The 23480-nt window shown below is 43.7% G+C and overlaps 2 protein-coding genes across 2 annotated transcripts; one reads left to right on the top strand and one right to left on the bottom strand.

Annotated features, from left to right (window-relative positions):
* Positions 1–943: 943 nt before the first annotated feature.
* Positions 944–18640, top strand: LOC106609325 (mitochondrial 10-formyltetrahydrofolate dehydrogenase). The gene is made up of 23 exons (XM_045721995.2): positions 944–1149; positions 2627–2771; positions 5784–6018; positions 8296–8461; positions 8598–8699; positions 9208–9297; positions 9467–9601; positions 9860–9985; positions 10150–10241; positions 10425–10572; positions 13349–13468; positions 13667–13794; positions 13979–14129; positions 14319–14389; positions 14568–14673; positions 14953–15040; positions 15268–15361; positions 15454–15553; positions 15665–15763; positions 15942–16107; positions 17111–17216; positions 17334–17533; positions 17783–18640. The coding sequence occupies exons 1-23, from the start codon at positions 1102–1104 to the stop codon at positions 17836–17838; spliced, it is 2772 nt and encodes a 923-aa protein (XP_045577951.1). The 5' UTR covers positions 944–1101; the 3' UTR covers positions 17839–18640.
* A 290-nt stretch (positions 18641–18930) lies between these two features.
* On the bottom strand, positions 18931–23322 carry LOC106609327 (NOP protein chaperone 1). The gene is made up of 4 exons (XM_014208017.3): positions 22881–23322; positions 22508–22591; positions 22131–22264; positions 18931–21076 (listed from the first exon to the last, which is right to left on the bottom strand). The coding sequence occupies exons 1-4, from the start codon at positions 22975–22977 to the stop codon at positions 20888–20890; spliced, it is 504 nt and encodes a 167-aa protein (XP_014063492.1). The 5' UTR covers positions 22978–23322; the 3' UTR covers positions 18931–20887.
* Positions 23323–23480: the final 158 nt, after the last annotated feature.

Here is a 23480-nt window from a genome sequence, read left to right as displayed (position 1 = left end):
TCACTTTGGGAGTCACAGCAGCAGGTGTGTTCTCGATGATATAACTATGCAACACAGAGAGTAAATACTGGTGTGTTCTAACAGTTGAACATTGAACCAACTGAGTCTGCCTACAATGAAAGATATAATATACCGTATGATGAAATGGAGACTTATGATTGATTCTGCTTTACAAACTTGAATCTGAATTACAGAACATCAAATCACCTTGATACGGATACGATTGTCCTCAGTCATAAACAGTACAAATGCATAATTCCTCATGTTACACAATTTCCACTCAGGAGAGGGCATAACTGGAGTGTTTAAAGCACCTTGTTGTGAACGTTTGGGGTTCCTTCTACTACTATCCAGAGAGAGCTGCCCTGCTCTAGTTTTCCATCAGGGTGTTCAGCAGAGGTCAAAGTATGTTTACACATCGATGGTTTTCCCGAGATGGAAAAGCTGTCCAGACCTAGGCCTGTACTGAATGGATGAAATTAAATGAATGACTCAACAATCACAAAAGTTACACATGGTCTGTGATGATGTGTGTGTGTGTGGTTTTATTATTTTATTATGATAAACATTGAAATAAACTAATACAGATCATTTTGTATAAAATGCACCAATCTAAAATAGTACATAATGGCTGCTATTTGTATTTGATCACAATGGAATCACAATGGAATAGTAGCCTACTGGTCATAACCCATTCAAGAGGGGCGCTAGATGAAGGTTATGCGTTTTTTTTTACATGAATGTCGATCAATGTTGCGTGTTCGTGTCCGGCCGGTTTCGTGGTCTTTTGATAAAATTGCATAGATATTCCACTGGTAGCACGCACAATTAATCGAGAAAAGCAATTCCTACTATAACGCCAGTAAGAATGACAAATGAAAAATACATGCGTCCCTCATTGAAGGAAGTAGTAGGATTCGTGAGCGCGCACGTAGACAGTACCACGCGCACACGCCGGTTGTCGGGTATAAGCTGGCTGTGGCTAGCTCGAACCGCTGTCATTGCGAGGCAGGTGTGTGTGTCATCAGAAGCTCGTACACGTCCCCAGACCACGTTGGACTAATTCTGTTGTTTTAATTTGTGTTAATTAATACAGCCATCATGTTGTGGACAGCGAACAGAATCATTAGGAAATTCTCTACCAGCTCTGTAAGTAACATTGTTTATGTTGCATCCGCTAACCCCTGTCCCCCCCCCCCCCCCCGCGCCCTCCCTTTGTCGCTATGGAGAATCCTAATTGCTTGCCAGCTGATTCACACGATGTTGTCATTGTTGTTCTAATGCATGAATATCTATCAGGTTAAAATCGAGTAATCTTCATATGTTACAATGAATGAATGACTCGGTCTCAGATCTGTCAATGCCTGAGTGTGCACAGTGCACACTCACAGTAGCCTACAATCTAATCAAAATATGATGCATGCTTGACAGTTCTCTTCTTTGATATCTGATATGCAGCATTGGTAAAGTAATTACTATAAAGGCGAATTCATACTATGTATTTGTATTCTAACAACCATACGAAGAAAGACATGTCTTTGCCAGTTGCCACGTTATGCACGTTGTCTCCATCGCTGCACGAATGACTTCCATTGTACAGTTCGTGGGGAGTTGCATCAGCTGAACGAGAGCGACCACAGACAGCTGAACGGAGCGGCTTAGCAACACACCATCCAGAAATCCACATACACGCAACGAACTGCCTATAATTCGACTGACATGGAAGTTACTGTCAGGATATTAGCAAGGAAAAGGGACTGATACGATATTGTTTTGTAGTTGTGTAAACAACACCGGCCCATATCAAACCGCTACTGTAGGTGGTTCCAATGTAACGGCAGAAATGCATCTCTTATCATTGCCGTTTTAGCTGGCTGATAGGTAGTCACTCAGTGCTGGAAAATGTTCGCCTACCATGCGTGTCTGGATGCAAGCATTGACCGGAGCTGTTTACATTAGGCTATAACAATTGAATAACACATTGTCATAACATGAATGATGTGGTTATTACATTGTCTTAACACGTGTTACGTTATTACGCACGAACAGCTATCGTGTTTACTTTATTCCTAGTCTATTTCGGCATAGGAAACTTGAAACTTTCCATTTTCACATGAACTTCCAGACAGACACACTGATTGGAGTAGCCTCCTTTGAACTTACTTGAGCATTCATTCTAGTTGGAGGAGGGGGTTGTGCTCTCTGTAGCCAATAGCATTTCAGACCACTCTCTCTCCCAGAGGACCAAGATTTATTGCCCATTGGGCCAGTCTGGCTGCCAGAAACTCCTAAAAAAAATCTTGGCAATGGAGAGGGAAGAGCATTGGAGAGGGAAAGAGTAGTATAAATGCTTTTCAACGTTACAAAATGCCTATGTATACTCAACACGAGGGACGTTAGAAGTGAAACTGAATATTGGTCATGGACATGAGTATGGTCCAATTGAAAGTTGGAGTTTGTCTCCATCGGTATTCGGTCATATTGCTTCAAAGCCTGAGGGGTATGGGGAAAATGTATGCGTTTTGATCTTAAAGCCCACCAGTACAGTATAGGCTATTCTCATGTGTCAGAAAGAGTTTTTACCACTCTAACTCACATGCTCTTTCTTCTCTCCTCTCTCCTCCAGAATTATTACCAAAATAAGCTGAGACTGGCTCTGATTGGCCAGAGCCTGTTTGGACAGGAAGTGTACACCAACCTACGGAAGCAGGGCCATAGGGTGGTGGGTGTGTTCACTGTGCCAGATAGGGATGGAAAAGCAGACCCTCTGGGTAAGTATTGACACACTGGTGATGACTGGAGGGGGAGTCTCTCTCTCTTGTCCATTATTTCCTTCTCTTCCTCATGCCCTCTTTTTTGGAGGGGTACACAAGTTATCATGACTCAGTGAATGAATATTGCAGCAAAACATTTATGGAAGTGGTATGCTTATATCCTCACCAGAGCATGGCCACCTCTTTACATTGTTACCATCTGCATGGCCTCAGTCATGATCCAGTCTGTCCTCTCCTAGACTCCCACGGTCTAACTGAGTTAGTGGAGTTTGTGTCAATGATTACTCCCAGTCACTTTTCTAAATAAGATGTAATGGCTTCAGTGGTTACCCTGATGACCTGGGGCAGAAGCCCCTTTAGCCCTGGGTCTCTCTGGGTCAGGAGAGGACTGACTGTCCCTGTCAGCGAGGGAGGTAGATCCGTGTTGACTCTGTAAGGCTCCTGTACAAAGACAGGCTTTTATGCCCAGCGTTAGGACTGTGGGCCCATTGCTTTAGTAGGGAGAGGCCCTGGTTTGATATGATGCAAATTATTTTGACCCAGCATGCATCAGCGGGGATGGCAAGGGTCCCTGTTCTGTGCTTCTCCCCCTCTCTCTTTCTTCATTCTATCTCTGCTTTATCTTCTCTCTCTATAGAGAGGATAACTGACTAGATGGGACAATATCCGTAGTTTAACGCCACTGCGTCCTTGCTAGGCAAACAAACAACCACACACGGGAGATGCACACCGCTGACCAAACCCTGTTAGTCCCAATTACCCTGATTTAGCCTGATTTAGCCTAACTTCAGTTCAGCCTGACTCTGCAGCCGAAGAGGCTGGTGGGAGAAGCTATAGGAGGACAGGCACATTGTAATGGCTGGAATGGAACGGTATCAAACACAGCAAACGTATTGAAACCACATGTTTGACTCTTCCATTTATTCCATTCTAACTATTACAATGAGCTCGTCCTCCTATAGCTCATCCTACCAGCCTCCTCTGCTCTGCAGTGAGGTTATACAGCGACCCACTGTGTTCTTGGCACAGGATTGAGAGATTCTTGCCGTTTGGCTAGGGAAACAGATCTGTGTTATTACGATTTGTTTGGCATCCCTGTAAAAATAATATTCCCGTTGAGTTAATCTGGCAGAGGACCTCTGGTCCAGAGACCTGTCAGGGCCTGAATTGCTGGACACAGGTACTGTAAAGGAAACCTTGTTGCACAATATGGTCAAACATTTGAGTAAAACATTGTTTCACATTTGATTTGCCTGTTATTAGCCTGAGGCAAAGTATTTACCGAGCAGATGGTTTGGTTGTGGGTGTTTTTTGTCTACTGTGTAAATGTTTACTTGACAATGTAATGATGACGTAATGATGATGTAACGTCACATCTATAGACCCATTTCCCACGTCATAAAAAGTTGCATGCACAGTTTGTCATCAGAAACCTCTTTGTTTACCTAGCAGTGGATAAGAGCAGTGGATAAGATCCTTATCCACTGCAAGCTAGCAAGTCAAGGTAAAATATGAACAATAGAGTTAGATAAAGCCAGAAGAATAATATACTTGTTAAAAATAGCTATAGCAACCAGTCCTGTGTGTTTTCATGGTCATCACTCACTCGCTTTTAAGTTTGTCAAGGTCCCGACATCAGCTTTAGCTATCCTGCTACAGAGCTTTTTGATGTCAGGATGCCCGCGCATCACTCGAACGTAGCGTTGGATGGTAAACAGAAAATGGCACTATTAGCCTAACCGTCGGTGAGTCAAACAGCCTCTAACACTTCACTTATTGCCATGGCATAAAGCATGGCCTTCTTATAAAGCATTGCTACGAGGCTACTACCATGCTTAGCACCCAGATTAGCATAGCTGGCTGGATGAGGCCAACAGCTCCATGTGGCCTTTACCACACACACACACACACACACACACACACACACACACCCACACACACAGACACACAGACACAGACACACACAGACACGCACTCACTCTGAGACGGACCGTGTGCCCCCAGGCCAGCCCCCTGTCCTGTCCCACCCCTCCCATCAGCGTGTGTGTGTAATTTAATTTGTGTGGAGCAGGTGGGGCCAAAGTGTGGGTTTCATGTAACCATAACCCTAGTAGGGTAGTAGAGCAGGCTGTGCCCTGGAACTGGTTGGAACTGGGGAAGACCGGAACCCCCACGCACACCAGAGTTGGTGTCAATTCGGAATTTTGGAGTTTAATTCAATTTAAACAGTGAATTTGGAATTGAATTTGAATTGGCCACACACCACAGGAAGCAGAATTAGATTAGAATTTAATTCAAAGCAATTCAACGTGAAACATGAAAGTCTCATTCATATGAGAAGTCTTTTATCAACAGGATATGCTACTTATTAATGCAAATAATTCACATACCATTTCAAATATTAGTTTGATTACAACTCAAAGATGTCAAACAGTATTTGTCATTGTCATGAGATGTTCCCTTCCATACTGCAGTGTTTCATCAAATGCAATGTATTTTTTTCTGATATTTAAAAACACTAAGGGAATTATGAATTATTATAGACAACCCACAACATGATCTTAGAATTTGTCCAGACCACTAATTATTTGAAATAGTTGAGAATGAGTTTAAAAATGAAATGTTTCAACCTTATGGTACTGGTAACCAACCATGCATGATATCAAAATAAACATTACTATGGTAATGTGTAGAATGAATAATCCATTTGAATTTCATTTAATTAAATTCTACTTCCTTTCATTCAAATTCTATTCAAATTCTGCTTCATGTTGGGTGTGGCCAATTCAAATTCAAAATTTTTATTGAAATTAAAGAGAAATTCGCAACTCAATTCAAAATTAACCCCAACCCTGACGCACACCCAGCTCACACAGATAACGGTCACACAGTTAGACACTCACACACTGTATACTGTACAAAAGTAAAAACTAATTTAAACTAACATAGAGAAAATATAGAAATGTTCTAATGTTCTGTCTACCCCCCCTCACCTTTCTCTCCCCCCAGCGGTAGTGGCGGAGAAGGACGGGACGCCAGTCTTTAAGTTCCCGCGGTGGCGTGTCAAAGGGAAGCCCATCCCGGAAGTAGTGGAGGCCTACAAGGCGGTGGGGGCTGAGCTCAACGTCATGCCCTTCTGCTCCCAGTTCATCCCCATGAACGTGATCGACCACCCGGCCCACGGATCCATCATCTACCACCCCTCCATCCTGCCCCTGCACCGCGGGGCCTCCGCCATCAACTGGTAAGGGGGGAGGGAGGGAGGGAGGGAGGGAGGGAGGGAGGGAGGGAGGGAGGGAGGGAGGGAGGGAGGGAAAAAGAAAGGGTTAAGATTATAGGCGCGTGTGTGTGTGGTGAATGGAGACGGTCAAGTGCAGAGTTACATGTGGTCATTTCAGCTGTTGTCAATACGTAACCGTGACCAGTGTAAAGTCTTTAGTGTGTGCCTTGCCTTTATAGTTAACCTTTCTGGGAAGGGGGTTACGCTAGCGGAACACCTGGCCTACAGCCAGTGAAATTGCAGGGCGCCAATTTCAAACAACAGAAATCTCATAATTAAAACCATACACCATTTTAAAGATGAACTTCTCGTTAATCCAACCACAGTGACCGATTTCAAAAAGGCTTTATGGTGAAAGCACACCATGCGATTGCTAGGTCAGCGCCTAGCCACAAAACCATACAGACATTTTCCAAAGGAGAGGTGTCACAAAAGTCAGAAATCGCGTTAAAATTAATCACTAACCTTTGATCATCTTCATCTGGTTGCACTCCCAGGACTCCATGTTAGACAATAAATGTTTGTTTTGTTGGATAAAGTTAATCTTTATGTCCAAAAACCTCATTTGAAATTGGCGTGTTATGTTCAGAAATGCATTGTCTCAAACAAACATCCGGTGAAAATGCAGAGAGCCACATCAAATTACAGAAATACTCATCATAAACATTGATATAAGATACAAGTGTTATACATACGATTCAAGATACACTTCTTGTTAATCCAGCCGCTGTGTCCGATTTTTCAAAAAGGCTTTACGGAGAAAGCACACTATGCAATTATGTTAGGTCAGCGCCTAGCCACAAAAACCATACAGCCATTTTCCAACCAAGGAGAGGTGTCAGAAATAACATTAAATATAATCACTTACCTTTGATCTTCATCTGATGGCACTCCCAGGTCTCCATGTTAGACAATAAATGATCGTTTTGTTCGATAAAGTTAATCTTTATGTCCAAATACCTCCTTTTTGTTCGCGCCTTTAGTTCACTTTTCCAAATGTCCAGACGAAAAGTAAAAAAAGTTGCATTACAGTTTGTAGAAACATGTCAAACGATGTATAGAATCAATCTTTAGGATGTTTTTATCATAAATCTTCAATACATATTCCAACCGGACAATTCCTTTGTCTTTAGAAATGAAAGGGAACAGAGCTCGTGCTCACGGCCACGCGCGTGACTAAACTAAAGGCTTTCAGCCAGACCACTGGTTCCAACAGCTCTTATTCGCTCCCCTTTTACAATAGAAGCCTGAAACAACGTTCTAAAGACTGTTGGCATCTAGTGGAAGCCTTAGGAAGTGCAATCTGACCCCACAGACACTCGATAGGCTTTCACTTGAAAAATACAAATCTCAGAATTCCCACTTCCTGGTTGGATTTTTCTCAGGTTTTCGCCTGCAATATGAGTTCTGTTATACTCACAGACATTATTTTAACAGTTTTGGAAACTTTGGAGTGTTTTCTTTCCAAATCTGCATATGCATATTCTAGCTTCAGGGCCTGAGTAACAGGCAGTTTACTCTGGGCACGCTTTTCATCCAAACTTCCCAATGCTGCCCCCTATCCCTAAAGAGTTTTAAACAACTGCTGGAGAGCTGAGTAGGAGTGAGAGTGGTGCTATCTAACTGGTCTGGTTTGGGGATGAACTGTTTGTAATGTGTTTGGCTGAGTACAGTTTGTCTTATCTTTTTCCTACCCTTATCTATTCTCGGTTCCTGTTATCTGTGTTGGGGGTGTGTGTGTGTGTGTGTCTATGTACGTCTCTGTGTGTGAACAGCTATGTGGATTTAGCCCATATTTGACACTGATCTGTGTCTGACTTGGCTCTTTAACCTACATGTGAGTGGGCTCTATGGAAAAGGCTGCCTTTCTCTCGCTCTGTACTACAGGTGTAGAATCTTAATTTGATCACTCTTTTGTTGCTGAGAATTTTCCTGCTCTGCAGGAAATGCAGATGAGCTTCTTGATTGACATAAATTCACTGAAAACCTGCGCACACACACACACATGGTTATATTAACATTATTGCACTTTTCATGTAGCCTACTTTTTTCTAGCTAATAGCTTTGTCACGTTTTAGTTCCTGGTTTTATGCATGCCCTGATTCCATGAGAGGCCTGCTCCATATGGTTCCATGTATGACCCTGTTTCTGTGTACATCCTTGTTTCTATGTATGACCGTGGTTCTATGCATGACGTTGGTTCTGTGTCTGACCTGGTTCTGTGTCCTGTGTCCTCCTCAGGACTCTGATCCAGGGGGATAAGAAGGCTGGGTTCTCCATCTTCTGGGCTGATGATGGTCTGGACACGGGTCCCATCCTGCTCCAGAGAGAGTGTCCTGTGGAACCCAACGACACGGTGGACTCCCTCTACAATCGCTTCCTCTTTCCAGAGGGCATCAAGGCCATGGTAACCATAGCAACTTACCATCATCTCCATCTGTCCATCCTCGGATCACAATCAGGATCAAACATATCACAGTCCCACTGCTGTAACACGTAACACAGTGACATTGCTTGGGGGTTGGTGTATTCCTGTGGTGCAGGTGGAGTCAGTGCAGCTGATCGCTGATGGGAAGGCCCCACGTGTCCCCCAGACAGAGGAGGGGGCCAGCTACGAGGGTATCCAGAAGAAGTCCAACTCCAAGGTGAGATACTGAATGTGGCTGTGAAACAGCGTCACCTGGTTAAGGCTGTTTGTAGGGAATGAAGGAAACTAAGTCAAATATCATGTTAGGAAATAAACATTCAAATAATGTCCTGTCCTGTCACTTTTCTGCTCAAATTATAATGGCAGTTTGATGTTGCTCAATTTGTAGCCATTTAATTCCACAATACGTCCATTCATTAGTCAGTTTGGAAAAGTCCTACTTAGCGAGAGGGTGATGTACTAGGGCCAGTAATGGGATGAGGGGTTGTATAAGGTGGGGTTGTAGGCTTTGAGGGGGTGGGGAGTGTTAACTTACTAGAGCCTATAGCACTGGCCAACATTCTTAAGGCGAGGAGGGAGTGAGGGGTTATTTTTAAGGTCCCTCTTCTAAGTGTTGCATAATAGGCAGCTAACTGTTTGGCCTCCCCCTGGTTCCTAGAAACCAAGGAAAGAAGTGCCTGAAAAGGAAGATCTTCTTCCTCACCCACCTTCTGTCTGTCCTCAAGGTCAACCTAGCCCAGCCGGCAGAGGCTATCCACAACTGGATCCGTGGCCACGACAAAGTCCCCGGGGCGTGGGCGGTCATTGATGGTCAGGTGCGTTCCCTAAAACACACACTTGCACACACACAATTACATTTACAGTGTATGTATGAACTGTACGTATTGTCTTATGTTCTGTTTCTTTATTACTGTGTGTGTGTGTGTGTGTCTGTCTGTCCCATTGGCAGTATGTCAATCGAACCCATGTCCTCTCTCTCCTTAGACTGTGACTCTGTACGGGTCATCCATGCTGGGGGAGTCGGTGCCAGCCGGTCAGCCCCTGGAGATAGAGGGGGCGTCCCAGCCTGGTGTCGTCACCAAGAACGGCCTGGTTCTGTACGGGTCAGATAGCAAAGCGGTGAGTCACAGAAAATGAGATCAATGGGAAATGAATAGAAAAATGTACAGGCAAGTGTCTAGTGGCAACCCTGTTAACTGTATTACCTGTGCTGTAACATAGAGTCTTATATCAATCAACCTCCAATGGCTTCTAATGTTCATTTTGTGAATGATTTCTCCAGTTTAGTCATTAAGACATAGCTCAGGCCTAACCCTATTTGTTGCCTCTTCTCCTTCTCCCTCTCCTCACCCTCTTCCTCCTCTGGTTCCTCCACAGCTGATGGTGAAGAACCTGCAGTTTGAGGATGGGAAGATGATCTCTGCTGCTAAGTACTTCTCTTCAGGAGACACCGCCAGCGTGGAGCTGACTGATGACGAGAAGAAGATAGCAGAGGAGATACGAGTACGTCTCTCATTGTATCTCTGAAGGCTTCCACATAGCCTTGTGTGATAGTTTGACACTACTACAACAGAATCTGTTACTTAGTATACCGCCATGTTGTAAACGCATGATTCAGATAGAAGCTGTTCAATTAGCGCCACTGATTCAGTGTGTTGTCACTCCAGGACATCTGGAAAGGCATTCTGAGCAACGTTGCTGCCATTGAGGAAACCACAGACTTCTTCAAGTCAGGAGCTGCTTCTATGGACGTGGTCAGGTGAGTGTATGCTTGCACTGGCATTGACCTGGTTTGTTATACATTTTATTAGCAGTGATCAGCTTTTAATCATCATGGTGACTTTTGTGACTCTAGTTGACCCCATTGTACCTGAGTGACATATTCTCCTATGACCTGACATAACTTCACTATGACCCTGCTATAAACCCATCTTCTCCCCAGGCTGGTGGAGGAGATCAAGCAGAAGTGTGTAGGGTTGCAGCTGCAGAATGAGGATGTGTACATGGCCACCACATTCCAGGACTTCATCCAGATGTTTGTGAGAAGGCTGAGGGGAGAGGACCAGGAGGAGGAGATGGTCATCGACTATGTGAGTCAGACAAACAACTGTCATACAGTGGCCTGGTCCCAGATCAGTTTGTGCTGTCTTGCCAACTCCTATGGTCAGTTGTGCAACAATGATCTTAGGAGTTGGCAAGACAACACAATTAATGACCAAAGGAGTTGGCAAGACAGTACAAACTGATCTGGGACCAGGCTAGTCATACAGAGCACAGATGGCGCCGAAGAACATGGCTGACGTTTTACATCCCCCCCCCAACCAATTGTGCTATTTCGTTAGTTTTTTTGCGTTTTATGTAACTTATTTTTTAACTTATTGTGTACATAATGTTACCGTCTCTTATGACCGAAAATAACTTCTGGACATCAGAACTGAGATTACTCACAGAGGACTGTAAGAAACCTTTTCCTTTAACGAGCCCGAGAGAAGAATATCCTGCTTTCACTGAAACAGGCCCAGATCCATGCCTTTTGCGTGAAGAAAAGACTCAGGAAAAGGGGCCACAGATCGGGCAGCCTTCTGAGAATCCGTAGGTGAGCGAGAAACTCCCACTGCCATCCGTTCTTGTCACAGTTGTCGTACTGGAGAGAAGACCAAGGCGCAGCGGGAATGTGGATACTCATATTTTAATTCAAAAAAAGAGTAAAGCATCCACCGGACAAAAACAATACACACGACAGGAACAGTCTTGCAGGCACACAAAACGCAATGCAAGAACAACTACCCACAACCCCAAAGAAAAACACACACTACTATATAGGACTCCCAATCAAAGGCAACTCAACACACCTGCCTTCAATTGGGAGTCCAATCACCACACAACACTTAACACACAAAAACCTGCCACGTCCTGACCAAAACTAATACAATTGCTCCCTCTGCTGGTCAGGATGTGACAGTTCTTCTTGCTAACGTGCAATCAATCGAAAATAAAATGTATGACCTACGATTAAGATTATCCTACCAACGGGACATCAAAAACTGTAACATATATGTTTCACCGAGACGTGGCTAAACGATGATATGGACAATATAGATCTAGCAGGATTTTCCATGCACCGGCAGAACAGAGACGCTACCTCTGGTAAGACGAGGGGTGGGGGTGTGTGTCTATTTGTCAATAACAGCTGGTGCGCGATGTCTGATATTAAAGAAGCGTCGAGTACCTTGTGATAAGCTGTAGACCACACTACCAAGAGAGTTCTCATCTATATTATTCATAGCTGTCTATTTACCACCACATAACAAAGCTGGCACTAAGACCGCTCTCAACCAACTCTAAAAGACCATAAGCAAAGAAGAAAATGCTCACCCAGAAGCGGCGCTCCTAGTGGCCGGAGGATTTAATGCAGAAAAACTTAAATCAGTTTTACCAAATTTTTACCAGCATGTGCAACCAGAGAAAAAAAAATCCTAGACCACCTTTACTCCACACACAGAGATGCCTACAAAGCTCTCCCCTGCCCTCCATTTGGCAAATCTGACTATAATTCTATCCTCCTGACGAGCTAAATGCCTTTTATGCTCGCTTCGAGGCAAGCAACACTGAAGCATGCACGAGAGCACCAGCTGTTCTGGATGACTGTGATAACGCTCTCAGTAGCCAATGTTAACAAAACCTTTAAACAGGTCAACATTCACAAAGCCACTGGGCCAGATGGATTACCAGGATGTGCACTCAAAGCATGCGTGGACCAACTGGCAAGTGTCTTCACTGACCTTTTCAACCTCTCCCTGATCGAGTCTGTAATACCTACATGTTTCAAGCAGACCACAATAGTCCCTGTGCCCAAGGAAGCAAAGGTAACCTGACTAAATGATTACCGCCCCATGGCACACACGTCGGTAGCCATGAAGTGATTTGAAAGGCTGGTTATGGCTCACATCAACAGCATCCTCCCGGACACCCTAGACCCACTCCAATTCGCATACCGCCCCAACAGATCCACAGATGACGCAATCTCAATCACACTCCACACTTCCCTTTCTCACTTGGACAAAAGGAACACCTATGTGAGAATGCTGTTCATTGACTACAGCTCAGCGTTCAACACCATAGCACTGCCTGGTATGGTGACTGCTCGAAGTCTGACCGTAAGGCTCTACAGAGGGTAGTGGGTACGGCCCAGTACATCACTGGGGCCAAGCTTCCTGCCATCCAGGACATACATACTAGGCAGTGTCAGAGGAAAGCCCAAAAAATTGTCAAAGACTCCAGTCACCCAAGTCATAGACTGTTAATCTGCTACCGCACGGCAAGCGGTACCGGAGCGCCAAGTCTAGGACCAAAAGGCTCCTCAACAGCTTCTACCCCCAAGCCATAAGGATGCTGAACAGCTTCTACCCCCTCCCTTTTGTACACTGCTGCTACTCGCTGTTTATTATCTATGCATAGTCACTTCACCCCACCTACATGTACAAATTACCTCTTCTAACCTGTACCCCCGCACACTGACTTGGTACCAGTGTCCCCTGTATATAGCCTCGTTATTCTTATTGTGTTACTTGGTAAATATTTTTCTTCTCTTCTTGAACTGTATTGTTGGTTAAGGGCTTGTAAGTAAGCATTTCACGGTAAAGCCTACACTTGTTGTATTCGGCGCATGTGACAAATAAAGTTTGATTTGAGATGGTGTTACTATTGATGATGATGAGAAACACTGTTTCCCACTCACTTTCCACTTGTATTTTCAAGCGTTTATATGACACGTATACACATATACACGTGTTTATAAGACACACCTGGATCTGTAATTTGTCTTTGACGTGTAATGTTATGTCACTGTCATGGTTTGGTTCCCAGGCAACTAAAGACGTCAACAACATGACGGTGAAGATGCCTTGGCAGTGTTTCATCAATGGCAAGTTTGAGGACGCAGAGAACGGCAAGACCGCCAATACCATCAACCCTGCCGATGGCTCTGTGAGTTGTAATACAAACAGATACACCTGAACACACACACACACACACACACACACACACACACACACACACACACACACACACACACACACACATCCTACTATTACTCATCTATCATACTTAGATATACACACTGATATACATACTTGTGGACATTATTGTATTGATAGGTCATTAAATGTTAACCCTTTTCCCTAGGTGATCTGTAAGGTAGCCTATGCGTCAGTGGGAGATGTGGACCGGGCGGTAGCAGCAGCCAAAGAGGCCTTTGAGGTTGGCCCCTGGGGCAGGATGAACCCTAGAGACCGTGGCACCCTGCTGTTCAAGTGAGCACCAAGACTACAGCGCCTCCTCGAGGCCTCGACTCATTATGGAGTATAGTTACTATCAGGGGACTTGTTTATATAGTGCAGATTTATATCCATTTATACAACAATAATATATTTTGAGGACAAAGACTGCCAGTGGACCCTACCTCCATCTCTTTTGTTGACCTCCCCTCCCTACCAGGCTGGCTGACCTTATGGAGGAGCACCAGGAGGAGTTGGCCACCATAGAGTCCATAGACTCTGGAGCTGTCTACACCCTGGCTCTGAAGACCCACGTAGGCATGTCCATCCAGACCTTCCGCTACTTTGCCGGCTGGTGCGACAAGATCCAGGTAGACTTTCACCTGCATGGACCAGATATGTGAAATATAAAGATGTTTGGAGGGTTTTGTATGATGAAACTGGCTCCACTTCTTTTTCATTCACATTTCCCTGTTGCCAAATCCTGACCTAGTTGTCTCCATCTTTTTCAGTAATCTAGTAGTCTAAGGATATTTTCTATTATATACTGTCTGCTGCAGGGCAAGACGATACCCATCAACCAGGCCAGGCCCAATCGCAATCTGACCTTCACCAAGAAGGAACCTCTGGGGTAAGGGGTCAGAGTTCACATGTGATACAACTCTACTAGGAAATATCAAGATGCATTTGGAAATGAACATGATTCATGAGTAGTGGTTTTAGTATGAGTATTGGTTGTAGTAACCACTGCATTTGGCTGACCTGTGGCACCTGCTCACGGTGAGTGTTGTGTGTTTCCTGGGTGCCAGTGTGTGTGCTATCGTCATTCCCTGGAACTACCCGCTCATGATGCTGGCATGGAAGAGTGCCGCTTGCCTCGCTGCTGGAAACACACTGGTCCTGAAACCTGCACAGGTGAGAACACATACACCTGCATACGTTACAACAGATTCAGTCGTAGGTTTTATACCAGCAGGTGAACAACTCATGTAACACGGCAGTCACACACGACTCTACCTGTCACGCACAACTTTACCTAACGTAACCTTTCTCTGCAGGCCGACGTCTTAAAATAGCCTCTCTAGCACTGCACATTGCTGGACCACATATGTGAATATCAGATGGCACTTGAAGAGTTTCCCCGTGTCCAAAGCAAGGAACATGTTTCACTCGCTCTCTCCTCTCGTCCAAAAGGTTACTCCTCTGTCAGCCTTGAAGTTTGCTGAGCTGACTGTGAAGGCTGGCATTCCCAAGGGAGTCATCAACATCGTACCTGGCTCAGGTAACAGGACACAAGGGAGCAAGAGCTTGTGGGAAGGGAGAGGTCCTCCAGGAGATCTGTGAGATCTTATTAGATAAGGTTTTTGATTCTAATCTTTATTTTTTTGTTTCTCTCACTCCATCTCCCCGTCTACCACCCTCTCTCCCTCATCTCTACTACCCTTTCTCCCCCTGCTGTCCTCTGACCCCTTTCTCTCTCTCTACCTCCCTATCCCCCATCTCTAATAGGTGGGATGGTGGGACAGCGTTTGTCTGACCACCCAGACATCCGTAAACTGGGCTTCACAGGCTCCACCCCTATCGGCAAACAGATCATGAAAAGGTACAGTAGGGGGGGCTGGGAGCCCACTTATTCCTGATATGCTGATATTGGGCTACTTCCTGCTCAGGCTCACGTGTCATTTCCTGTTGCAGCTGTGCGCTGAGTAACCTGAAGAAGGTTTCTCTGGAGCTGGGAGGGAAGTCTCCACTCATCATCTTCAGCGACTGTGACATGGACAAGGCTGTGCGCATGGTGAGAGAGGGAGGAAAAGAAAGGAGAGGGAGTAACTAAAACAGAAGGAAAAGAGGAGAACCTGCTCTTATTTTCATCATATTCCCTTCCCCTCCATCTCCCTTTCTGCAGGGTATGAGTTCTGTGTTCTTCAACAAAGGAGAGAACTGCATCGCTGCTGGACGCCTGTTTGTGGAGGAGTCCATACATGACGAGTACATCAGGAGAGTGGTGAGTATCCTGAACCCACTCACAACAGTCCAAAACACACAATACACTTTCCCCCTCCCTCCACCACACAACTGAGTCTCTGTGTAGCGTAGCTCAAGGGTCTCTCAAGATCCTTTTCCTCATCATAGCCTTTGCATTCCTCCTCTTCCTCCGTCTCCCCTCCTCTTCACCCCATCAGTTGGAGGAGATAAAGAAGATGAAGGTGGGTGATCCTCTGGACCGCTCCACGGACCACGGGCCCCAGAACCACAAGGCCCACATGGAAAAGCTGGTGGAGTACTGTGAGGTGGGCATGAAGGAGGGCGCCACGCTGGTGTACGGGGGCAAACAGGTGGACAGACCAGGTAAACACTTTTGAAGCATTGTCTTTTCAGTACTGTAGGCCCTCTTAGTATCACAGTATGCACTCCTACCAAAGTAGCTAAGTAACTCCTACCAAAGTAGCTAGTAGAATAACCTGTGTTTAAAATCAAATCAAGTTGTTTTACCGTAATTTCCGGACTATTGAGCGCACATGAATATAAGCCGCACCCACTGAATTAAAAAAATATATATTATTTTGAACATAAATAAGCTGCACATGTCTATAAGCCGCAGGTGCCTACCGGTACATTGAAACAAATGAACTTTACACGGGCTTTAACGAAACACGGCTTGTAACAAAAATAAATAGGCTTTAACGAAACACGGCTTGTAACAAAAATAAATAGGCTTTAACGAAACACGGCTTGTAACAAAAAATAAAAAATTTGCAGTAAACAGTAGCCTACCAAGAAAGTCATTGGTCACCATCTTCCTCCTCTTGTGCACTGAAACCACTGAAGTCATCGCCTTTCAAAAAAAATTGAAAGCGGGAAAAATCCATATATTAGCCGCGTCATTGTTTAAGCCGCGAGGTTCAAAGCATGGGAAAAAAGTTGCGGCTTATAGTCCGGAAATTACGGTAGTCACATACACATACAGTATTGAGCAGATGTTATTGCAGGTGTAGAGAATTGCTTGTGTTCCTAGTTCCAACAGTGCAGTATTATCTTACAGTTCACAACAATACACACTAATCTAAAAGTATAAGAATGGAATTAAGGAATATAGAAATATTAGCATTGTCAGAGTATATATATGATGGGATGTATAGACATTATGGGCAGTATGTGGATAGAATATGTAGTATATCTGAAGAATACGTAGGATATAATAGTATATGTACCTGAATAGTTGGTAACATAAGACTGGTTAGTGAATACTGATGATACAGTACAACACAATTGGAGGCCACTGTAATGCAATATTTCAGCCAACCACCTTCATCATCATTGCTAACTACACTATGATATGGTTTCCCTCCAGGGTTCTTCATGGAGCCCACATTGTTCACAGACGTGGAGGATCACATGTTCATCGCCAAAGAGGAGTCCTTTGGCCCCATCATGGTGGTGTCCAAGTTCAAAGACGGGTACGTCTCCTCAGTCTTTTAAAGAGAGAACCTTTCCTCATCACAGACCCAAGTAATAGAGCTGTTTGTGGGTCCCAACCCTGACCAACGTCCCTTTTCTCCCCTTCTGACCTGCAGTGACATAGATGGCGTGCTAAACAGAGCCAACGACACTGAGTTCGGCCTGGCGTCCGGTGTGTTCACGCGTGATATCAACAAGGCCATGTACGTGAGCGAGAGGCTGGACGCCGGGACCGTGTTCGTCAACACTTACAACAAGACCGACGTGGCCTCGCCGTTCGGCGGTTTCAAACAGTCCGGCTTCGGCAAAGACCTTGGTGAGTCTGGGGTTAATCATGTAATCATTTAGGCAAGGGGTTTCACGTTGGATACTGTTATATTGGAATGTGGATCATATCGTATACTGATTTTTGTTGGTCTGTCGTGAATAGATTTCCATTTATTTTCCATTGTTTACCGTTTTCTTGAAACATAGTTCAAAGAAAATGAGCCTAGGAGCTTTGAATAGCCTTGTGAGCCCAACATGCTTGATTTGAGTTTGACCGATTTAACTGTACTGTTGGCAGGAGAGGATGCTCTTAACGAATACCTCAGGACCAAAGCAGTGACTGTGGAGTACTAAGGCAGCCTAATAAACTGTAACGACGACTGATCAATCAATCCACCTGATCACGACTCACCAGTCAGTCTCGATCAGGAGTCCAGCTCCGCTTTCCTAACAGCAGGTGTGTGTGAGAGAGAGGAGACCTTTCATGTGCAGCCTACCCTCTGCCACGACCTCGTCTCAAGGTGCCAACAGTTTTGAGCATTCTGTTCGGAAACTTGCATTATGGACACAGGCGGCTTTCCCCAAAGTTACAAAAGGGAAATCGCGCATATCAAACTCAAGAGGTGGATTTCAGTATTCCAGAGCCAAGGTGGATTTGACTGGATCAACACCACTTTACTTTGAGTTTAAGGTTTCCGTTCCTCCACTCATCATGAAAGAACGTTTTGCTTTTCAAAAGCCGAGCGCTTCAGGCAATCTCCTCCTGCTCTGTCACATTTTATGCAACATTTCATTTTAGCTCAAGCATGCAGGTTCAAATTCATATGTCATTTCTGCTCAGCAATGTTAGGTGCCACAATTCTGCTGAAGATACCCACAACTCCCTTAGTTAAATTGTTATTTGTAAATATTTTATAACAAAAGAAAACACACTGAATAATTGGATATATTTTTTTGACATATTTCTGTCAGAAAAGGAGCACTGTAGGTTACAACACTAGATTATGCATTTTTAAAGCACACCAACCTACCTGCCTGTTGTGGTAAAAAACTGAGGGATGGGGCTGGAGAAATGTAACTACTCTCAAATGTATAGACAGAGCTATGGATGCAAGGACTGACCTTCCATGACATCAACATTATAGTTTTAACCATGCTTTGAGGCTATGTAGTTTACTTTGTTTACAAAAAATGAAGTAGAAAAAGCTTATATTTGGTGTTATGATGGGGTACGACAGTTGAACTAAGCTCATTAAGCATTGCTAAGGTATATTCAAGAATCAATGGGTACATATCAATTTAATAGTCCAAAAATAGATGTAGAAACTGCAGATTGCCCCTAAGTTTTTAGTAAATAATATATATATTAATTTAAATATATTAAATAAACTATCTTTGAAATACTAGTGTTGATATACGAATACAACGGCTAACATGAAGAAAGTATACGTTCAAGAATATATTTTAATTGTATGTGCCATTTTCAATTAGCATTTTGAAAACTACAGGGAAATCTAGTCTCTATGGAGATATGAGACTATTCTCCTCTGAACCTTGTGCAAAAACCAGCCCCGGTACATACAGTATTGTTTGTCTTCCAACATATACTACCGTTCAAAAGTTTGGGGTCAATTAGAAATGTTCTTGTTTTAGAAAGAAAAGCAAAATTTTTTGTCCATTAAAATAACATCAAATTGATCAGAAATACAGTGTAGACATTGTTAATGTTATAAATGACTATTGTAGCTGGAAACGGCTGATTTTTTATGGAATATCTACATAGGCATACAGAGGCCCATTATCAGCAACCATCACTCCTGTGTTCCAATGGCACGTTGTGGTAGCTAATCCAAGTTTATCATTTTAAAAAGGCTTATTGATCATTAGAAAACCCTTTTGCAATTATGTTAGCACAGCTGAAAACTGTTGTGCTGATTAAAGCAAAAATAACACTGGCCTTCTTTAGACTAGTTGAGTATCTGGAGCATCAGCATTTGTGGGTTCGATTACAGGCTCAAAATGGCCAGAAACAAAGACCTTTCTTCTGAAACTCGTCAGTCTGTTCTTGTTCTGAGAAATGAAGGCTATTCCATGCGAGAAATTGCCAAGAAACTGAAGATCTGGTACAACGCTGTGTACTACTTCCTTCACAGAACAGCGCAAACTGGCTCTAACCAGAATAGAAAGAGTGGGAAGCCCCGGTGCACAACTGAGCAAGAGGAAAAGTACATTAGAGTGTCTAGTTTGAGAAAGACGCCTCACAAGTCCTCAACTGGCAGCTTCATTAAATTGTACCCGCAAAACACCAGTCTCAATGTCAACAGTGAAAAGGCGACTCTGGGATGCTGGCCTTCGATGCAGAGTTATTTTGCCCATCTTAATCTTTTCTTTTTATTGGCCAGTTTTCTTTGCAACTCTGCCTTGAAAGCCAGCATCCCGTAGTCCCCTCTTCACTGTTGACGTTGAGACTGGTGTTTTGCGGGTACTATAGACACAGTTTCTGGCCATTTTGAGCCAGTAAACAAAACCACAAATGCTGATGCTCCAGATACTCAACTAGTCTAAAGAAGGCTGCCTCTTTAATCAAAACAATAGTTTTCAGCTGTGCTAACATAATTGCAAAAGGGATTTCTAATGATCAATTAGCCTTTTTAAAATGATAAACTTTGGAACACAGGAGTGATGGTTGCTGATAATGGGCCTCTGTACGGCTATGAAGATATTCCTTTTTTTTTTTTTAAATCAGCCGTTTCCAGCTACAATAGTCATTTACAACATTAACATGTCTACACTGTATTTCTGATTAATTATTTTAATGGACAAAAACAAGGACATTTCTCAGTGACCCTAAACTTGAACGGTAGTGTAAATGTTGTACAATGGTGAATACTCGTTTCTTATTTATCCAATGTCATGGTCTATACTTCCATTTTTCCTTTTAAACATGAGCGTTTGTGTATGCTGTGTCATTCACAACCACACAACAACCTTGGATTTCATACACTTATGAAATACAGTACACGGTTTCGGAACTTTTTTTTCTGGGAAAAACTTCACAGCTCACAAACCTTGTGACCAACCGTAACAATGCTGGGACTAGGACTATTCATAAAACAAAGCTCAGATAGCATGGAAACACTTGTTGACACATGATATTTGGCCCTTATAGTACAGACACCAGTGTTCCCCCAATGTCCCCTTTATCCCTCACTGCAGCAGGTTACCTCCATCCATTAGCCCTCCAGGACCATGTCCTCACTGACCTACGGTAAGTTCTCATTCTTTCACTCATAACAGTTATGAAAAGGGCTTGGAGGAGAACTGATCCCACGTCAGCTGATTAGTTTTGCCAACGCATGTCAATATTCTGCACGGCAACTGTCCCAGTCGTCTCTTTAGAGGCCTAATCCACTTGTTTCTCCAGGACTTGGATATGAACCTTCTTTTTCTGCCTCTGGCTGTTGCCAGGCAGTTTGAGGTTCTCCTCTGTGAGCGCACTCCCCTCCTCAGAGTCTGAGTTAGCGTCGTTGTCCTGTGAAGACTCTCTGTCCGAGTCGCTGTCTGAACTACTGAGCTCCACCAGCGACACATCCTGATAGAGACAAGGGAATCAATGTCATCATCAACGACATAACACAATTTATCCCATCAACATAATAGGCTCATTTGAATTGTAAGCCGAAAAATGAAGTGGTTTTCCAACATAGCAGTGTTCCCATCCCAAGTTTTTCTTTATTATGTCAAAATAAACGTCTCCAACCCACATATCACACTCAAACTGAAAATATATGCATACATTGTACAATCAATTGGTGAGAAAGACTCATATCACATTGAATTTGTACATATCCACTGTATACATGAATTGCAGCAAAGTTGGTTCCTGTTTCAATCACGTTCACGTGCGTCAAACAAAAACAGCCTAATGATTGGTTGACAATAGAGCCTCCCACAATGCAGGCAGTGGCTGCAGGATTAAGTTGGTGAAGAGCAACTGCAGAAACATGCAGTCAAACCTTGACCTTTAATCACATGATTTTTGTAAAGTTCATGCAGTCGACATGTAGGTGCAAGTCTGACAAATTTTATCCAGATAATGCAACACACTTTCAAAGGCGGTGACCAACGATGGTCCCCGACTTCACAAAAGTGATCAACTCGCCCCACGTCACACCTGCAGTTTAAGGACAGAGCCAGCAATGTGCAAAGTAAACAGCAGAATATGGAAGACTTGAACTATGAGTGCGAAGCACAAGGCTAAACTTCACAGTTGTTGCCCTGGGAGCTATAATGTTGCAGCAGAAACAAACAAAAAAATAGCCGTGCACATTGTCTTGTTGCACTCATCTGCAGTACCTGTGGTTCAACCTGTTGATTGTGGCAATGTCATATCGCAGAGTCTCACTTTAATTGAGCTGATGGAAACTGGAAGGACCCTTTCTCTGCTCAGTTATTCCACAAAATGTAGCCTGAACAGCCGATAGTGGACGCTGTTTACCTCTCCTTTGGAGTGGGACCGTCAAAAGACAGATAAACAGCAACCAATAGCGGCTGTTAAGGCTACACAATATGATAGGCCTGCTCGTGGTGTTCCGACTTCACACTTCCCCTCGCTATAAAAAAAAAGTCAGCCACACTAGACTCACCATCTCTATGACCTTTCCAGACTCCTCCACCCTCTCTATGTCATAGTGGCCCTCAGGTGCCTGCTCCATCTGCAACTTGAGCTTCTCATTGGCCTGGGCCATCTGGGGCAGGAAGTTCTGCAGTCTGTCCATAACTGAAACGCGACACATTTACATACAACTGTAACTACACACCTAGCAATCTACTTAACATATTTAGCAAGCAATACACACTGCGATGGGCTAGAATCTACAAATAGCCACGGTGTGCTGTTATTATTCTGTTTCTGTCTCGGTAATGACCTGAAACGGAATAACAGTGCACCCTGGCAGAAGATGTGACTATTTGTAGATTTTAGCCCATCTACAAACAAACGCTAGAAATGTTTTTAACTCACCACTACTTCTTGGGATCCTCTCGGTTTGCAAAGAACTGCCAGTCTTGGGCCCCTTCGACTTGAGGAGAAGCTTGTCATGAAGACCTATGTACAAGGACACCGACATTTTACATCTGACCACACTGATAGTATGAACACAACAGTGGATGCTGCTGAGAGAAGGTCGGCTCATAATAAAGTCCAGAATGGAGTGAATGGTATCAAACACATGGTTTTTCCACTCCAGACATTATTATGAGCCATCCTCCCCTCAGCAGCCTCCACTGGAACACAATGTTGTTAAGAGTTTGTGCATGTAGCTAGGATACCTAACAGGCTAAACAACTCCTCAGTCAAATCAATTGATAAAGCAATTACGGAAAAAGGATCAAACCTCCTCCGTTGCCACACGCGAGCAAGTCTTGTGAGCTTGTTTTGTTGTTGTTCAAATTTAATTCCATTCTCGTCGTATGATGATTTTGCTTCAACATGTGTGCTGCCGCTGTTTTGTGCTTGCTTCCGCAACGTGGAGTCTACTTCCGGTGTCATGAACGCCGAAAGACGTTTCAAAATAAAAGTCCCTGAGTTTCGTAGCATGAAGAGGATGTCACATAAACGGGTTTGGTGCAGTGAAATGTGCTGTTTTCAAACCGTCAGCCATAGTAGTATGGTGCCCCTGGAGCAAATTTCGGTTAAGTGCCTTACTCAAGGCACAGCCAGCTATGCTATTCATGAGTTTGGATTAGGGTTAGCTAAAATGCCCCCCAAAAAATCTACTTTTGACATTAATTTGACCCCCAAAAATGTATTAAATTCCCTCAAATTACATAGTAACAGAAAAAATGTCTGTACTTTAGAATAATATTATAATACAATATTTTATGTATAAAGTTGTGGTCTGTCATCTTTTTTTTTTGTATACGTGTTATTGCCTGACTTGAATCATTTGTCAATAAAAAAAGTATTTAAAAAAAAATATATATATATATATATA

This window comes from Salmo salar, chromosome 07 (genome assembly GCF_965601325.2).
Source record: "Salmo salar chromosome 07, fSalSal1, whole genome shotgun sequence".
Classification (NCBI taxonomy): domain Eukaryota; kingdom Metazoa; phylum Chordata; class Actinopteri; order Salmoniformes; family Salmonidae; genus Salmo; species Salmo salar.
The sequence above is the reverse complement of the archived record's forward strand: the minus strand, read 5'-3'. Positions and strand labels throughout refer to the sequence as shown.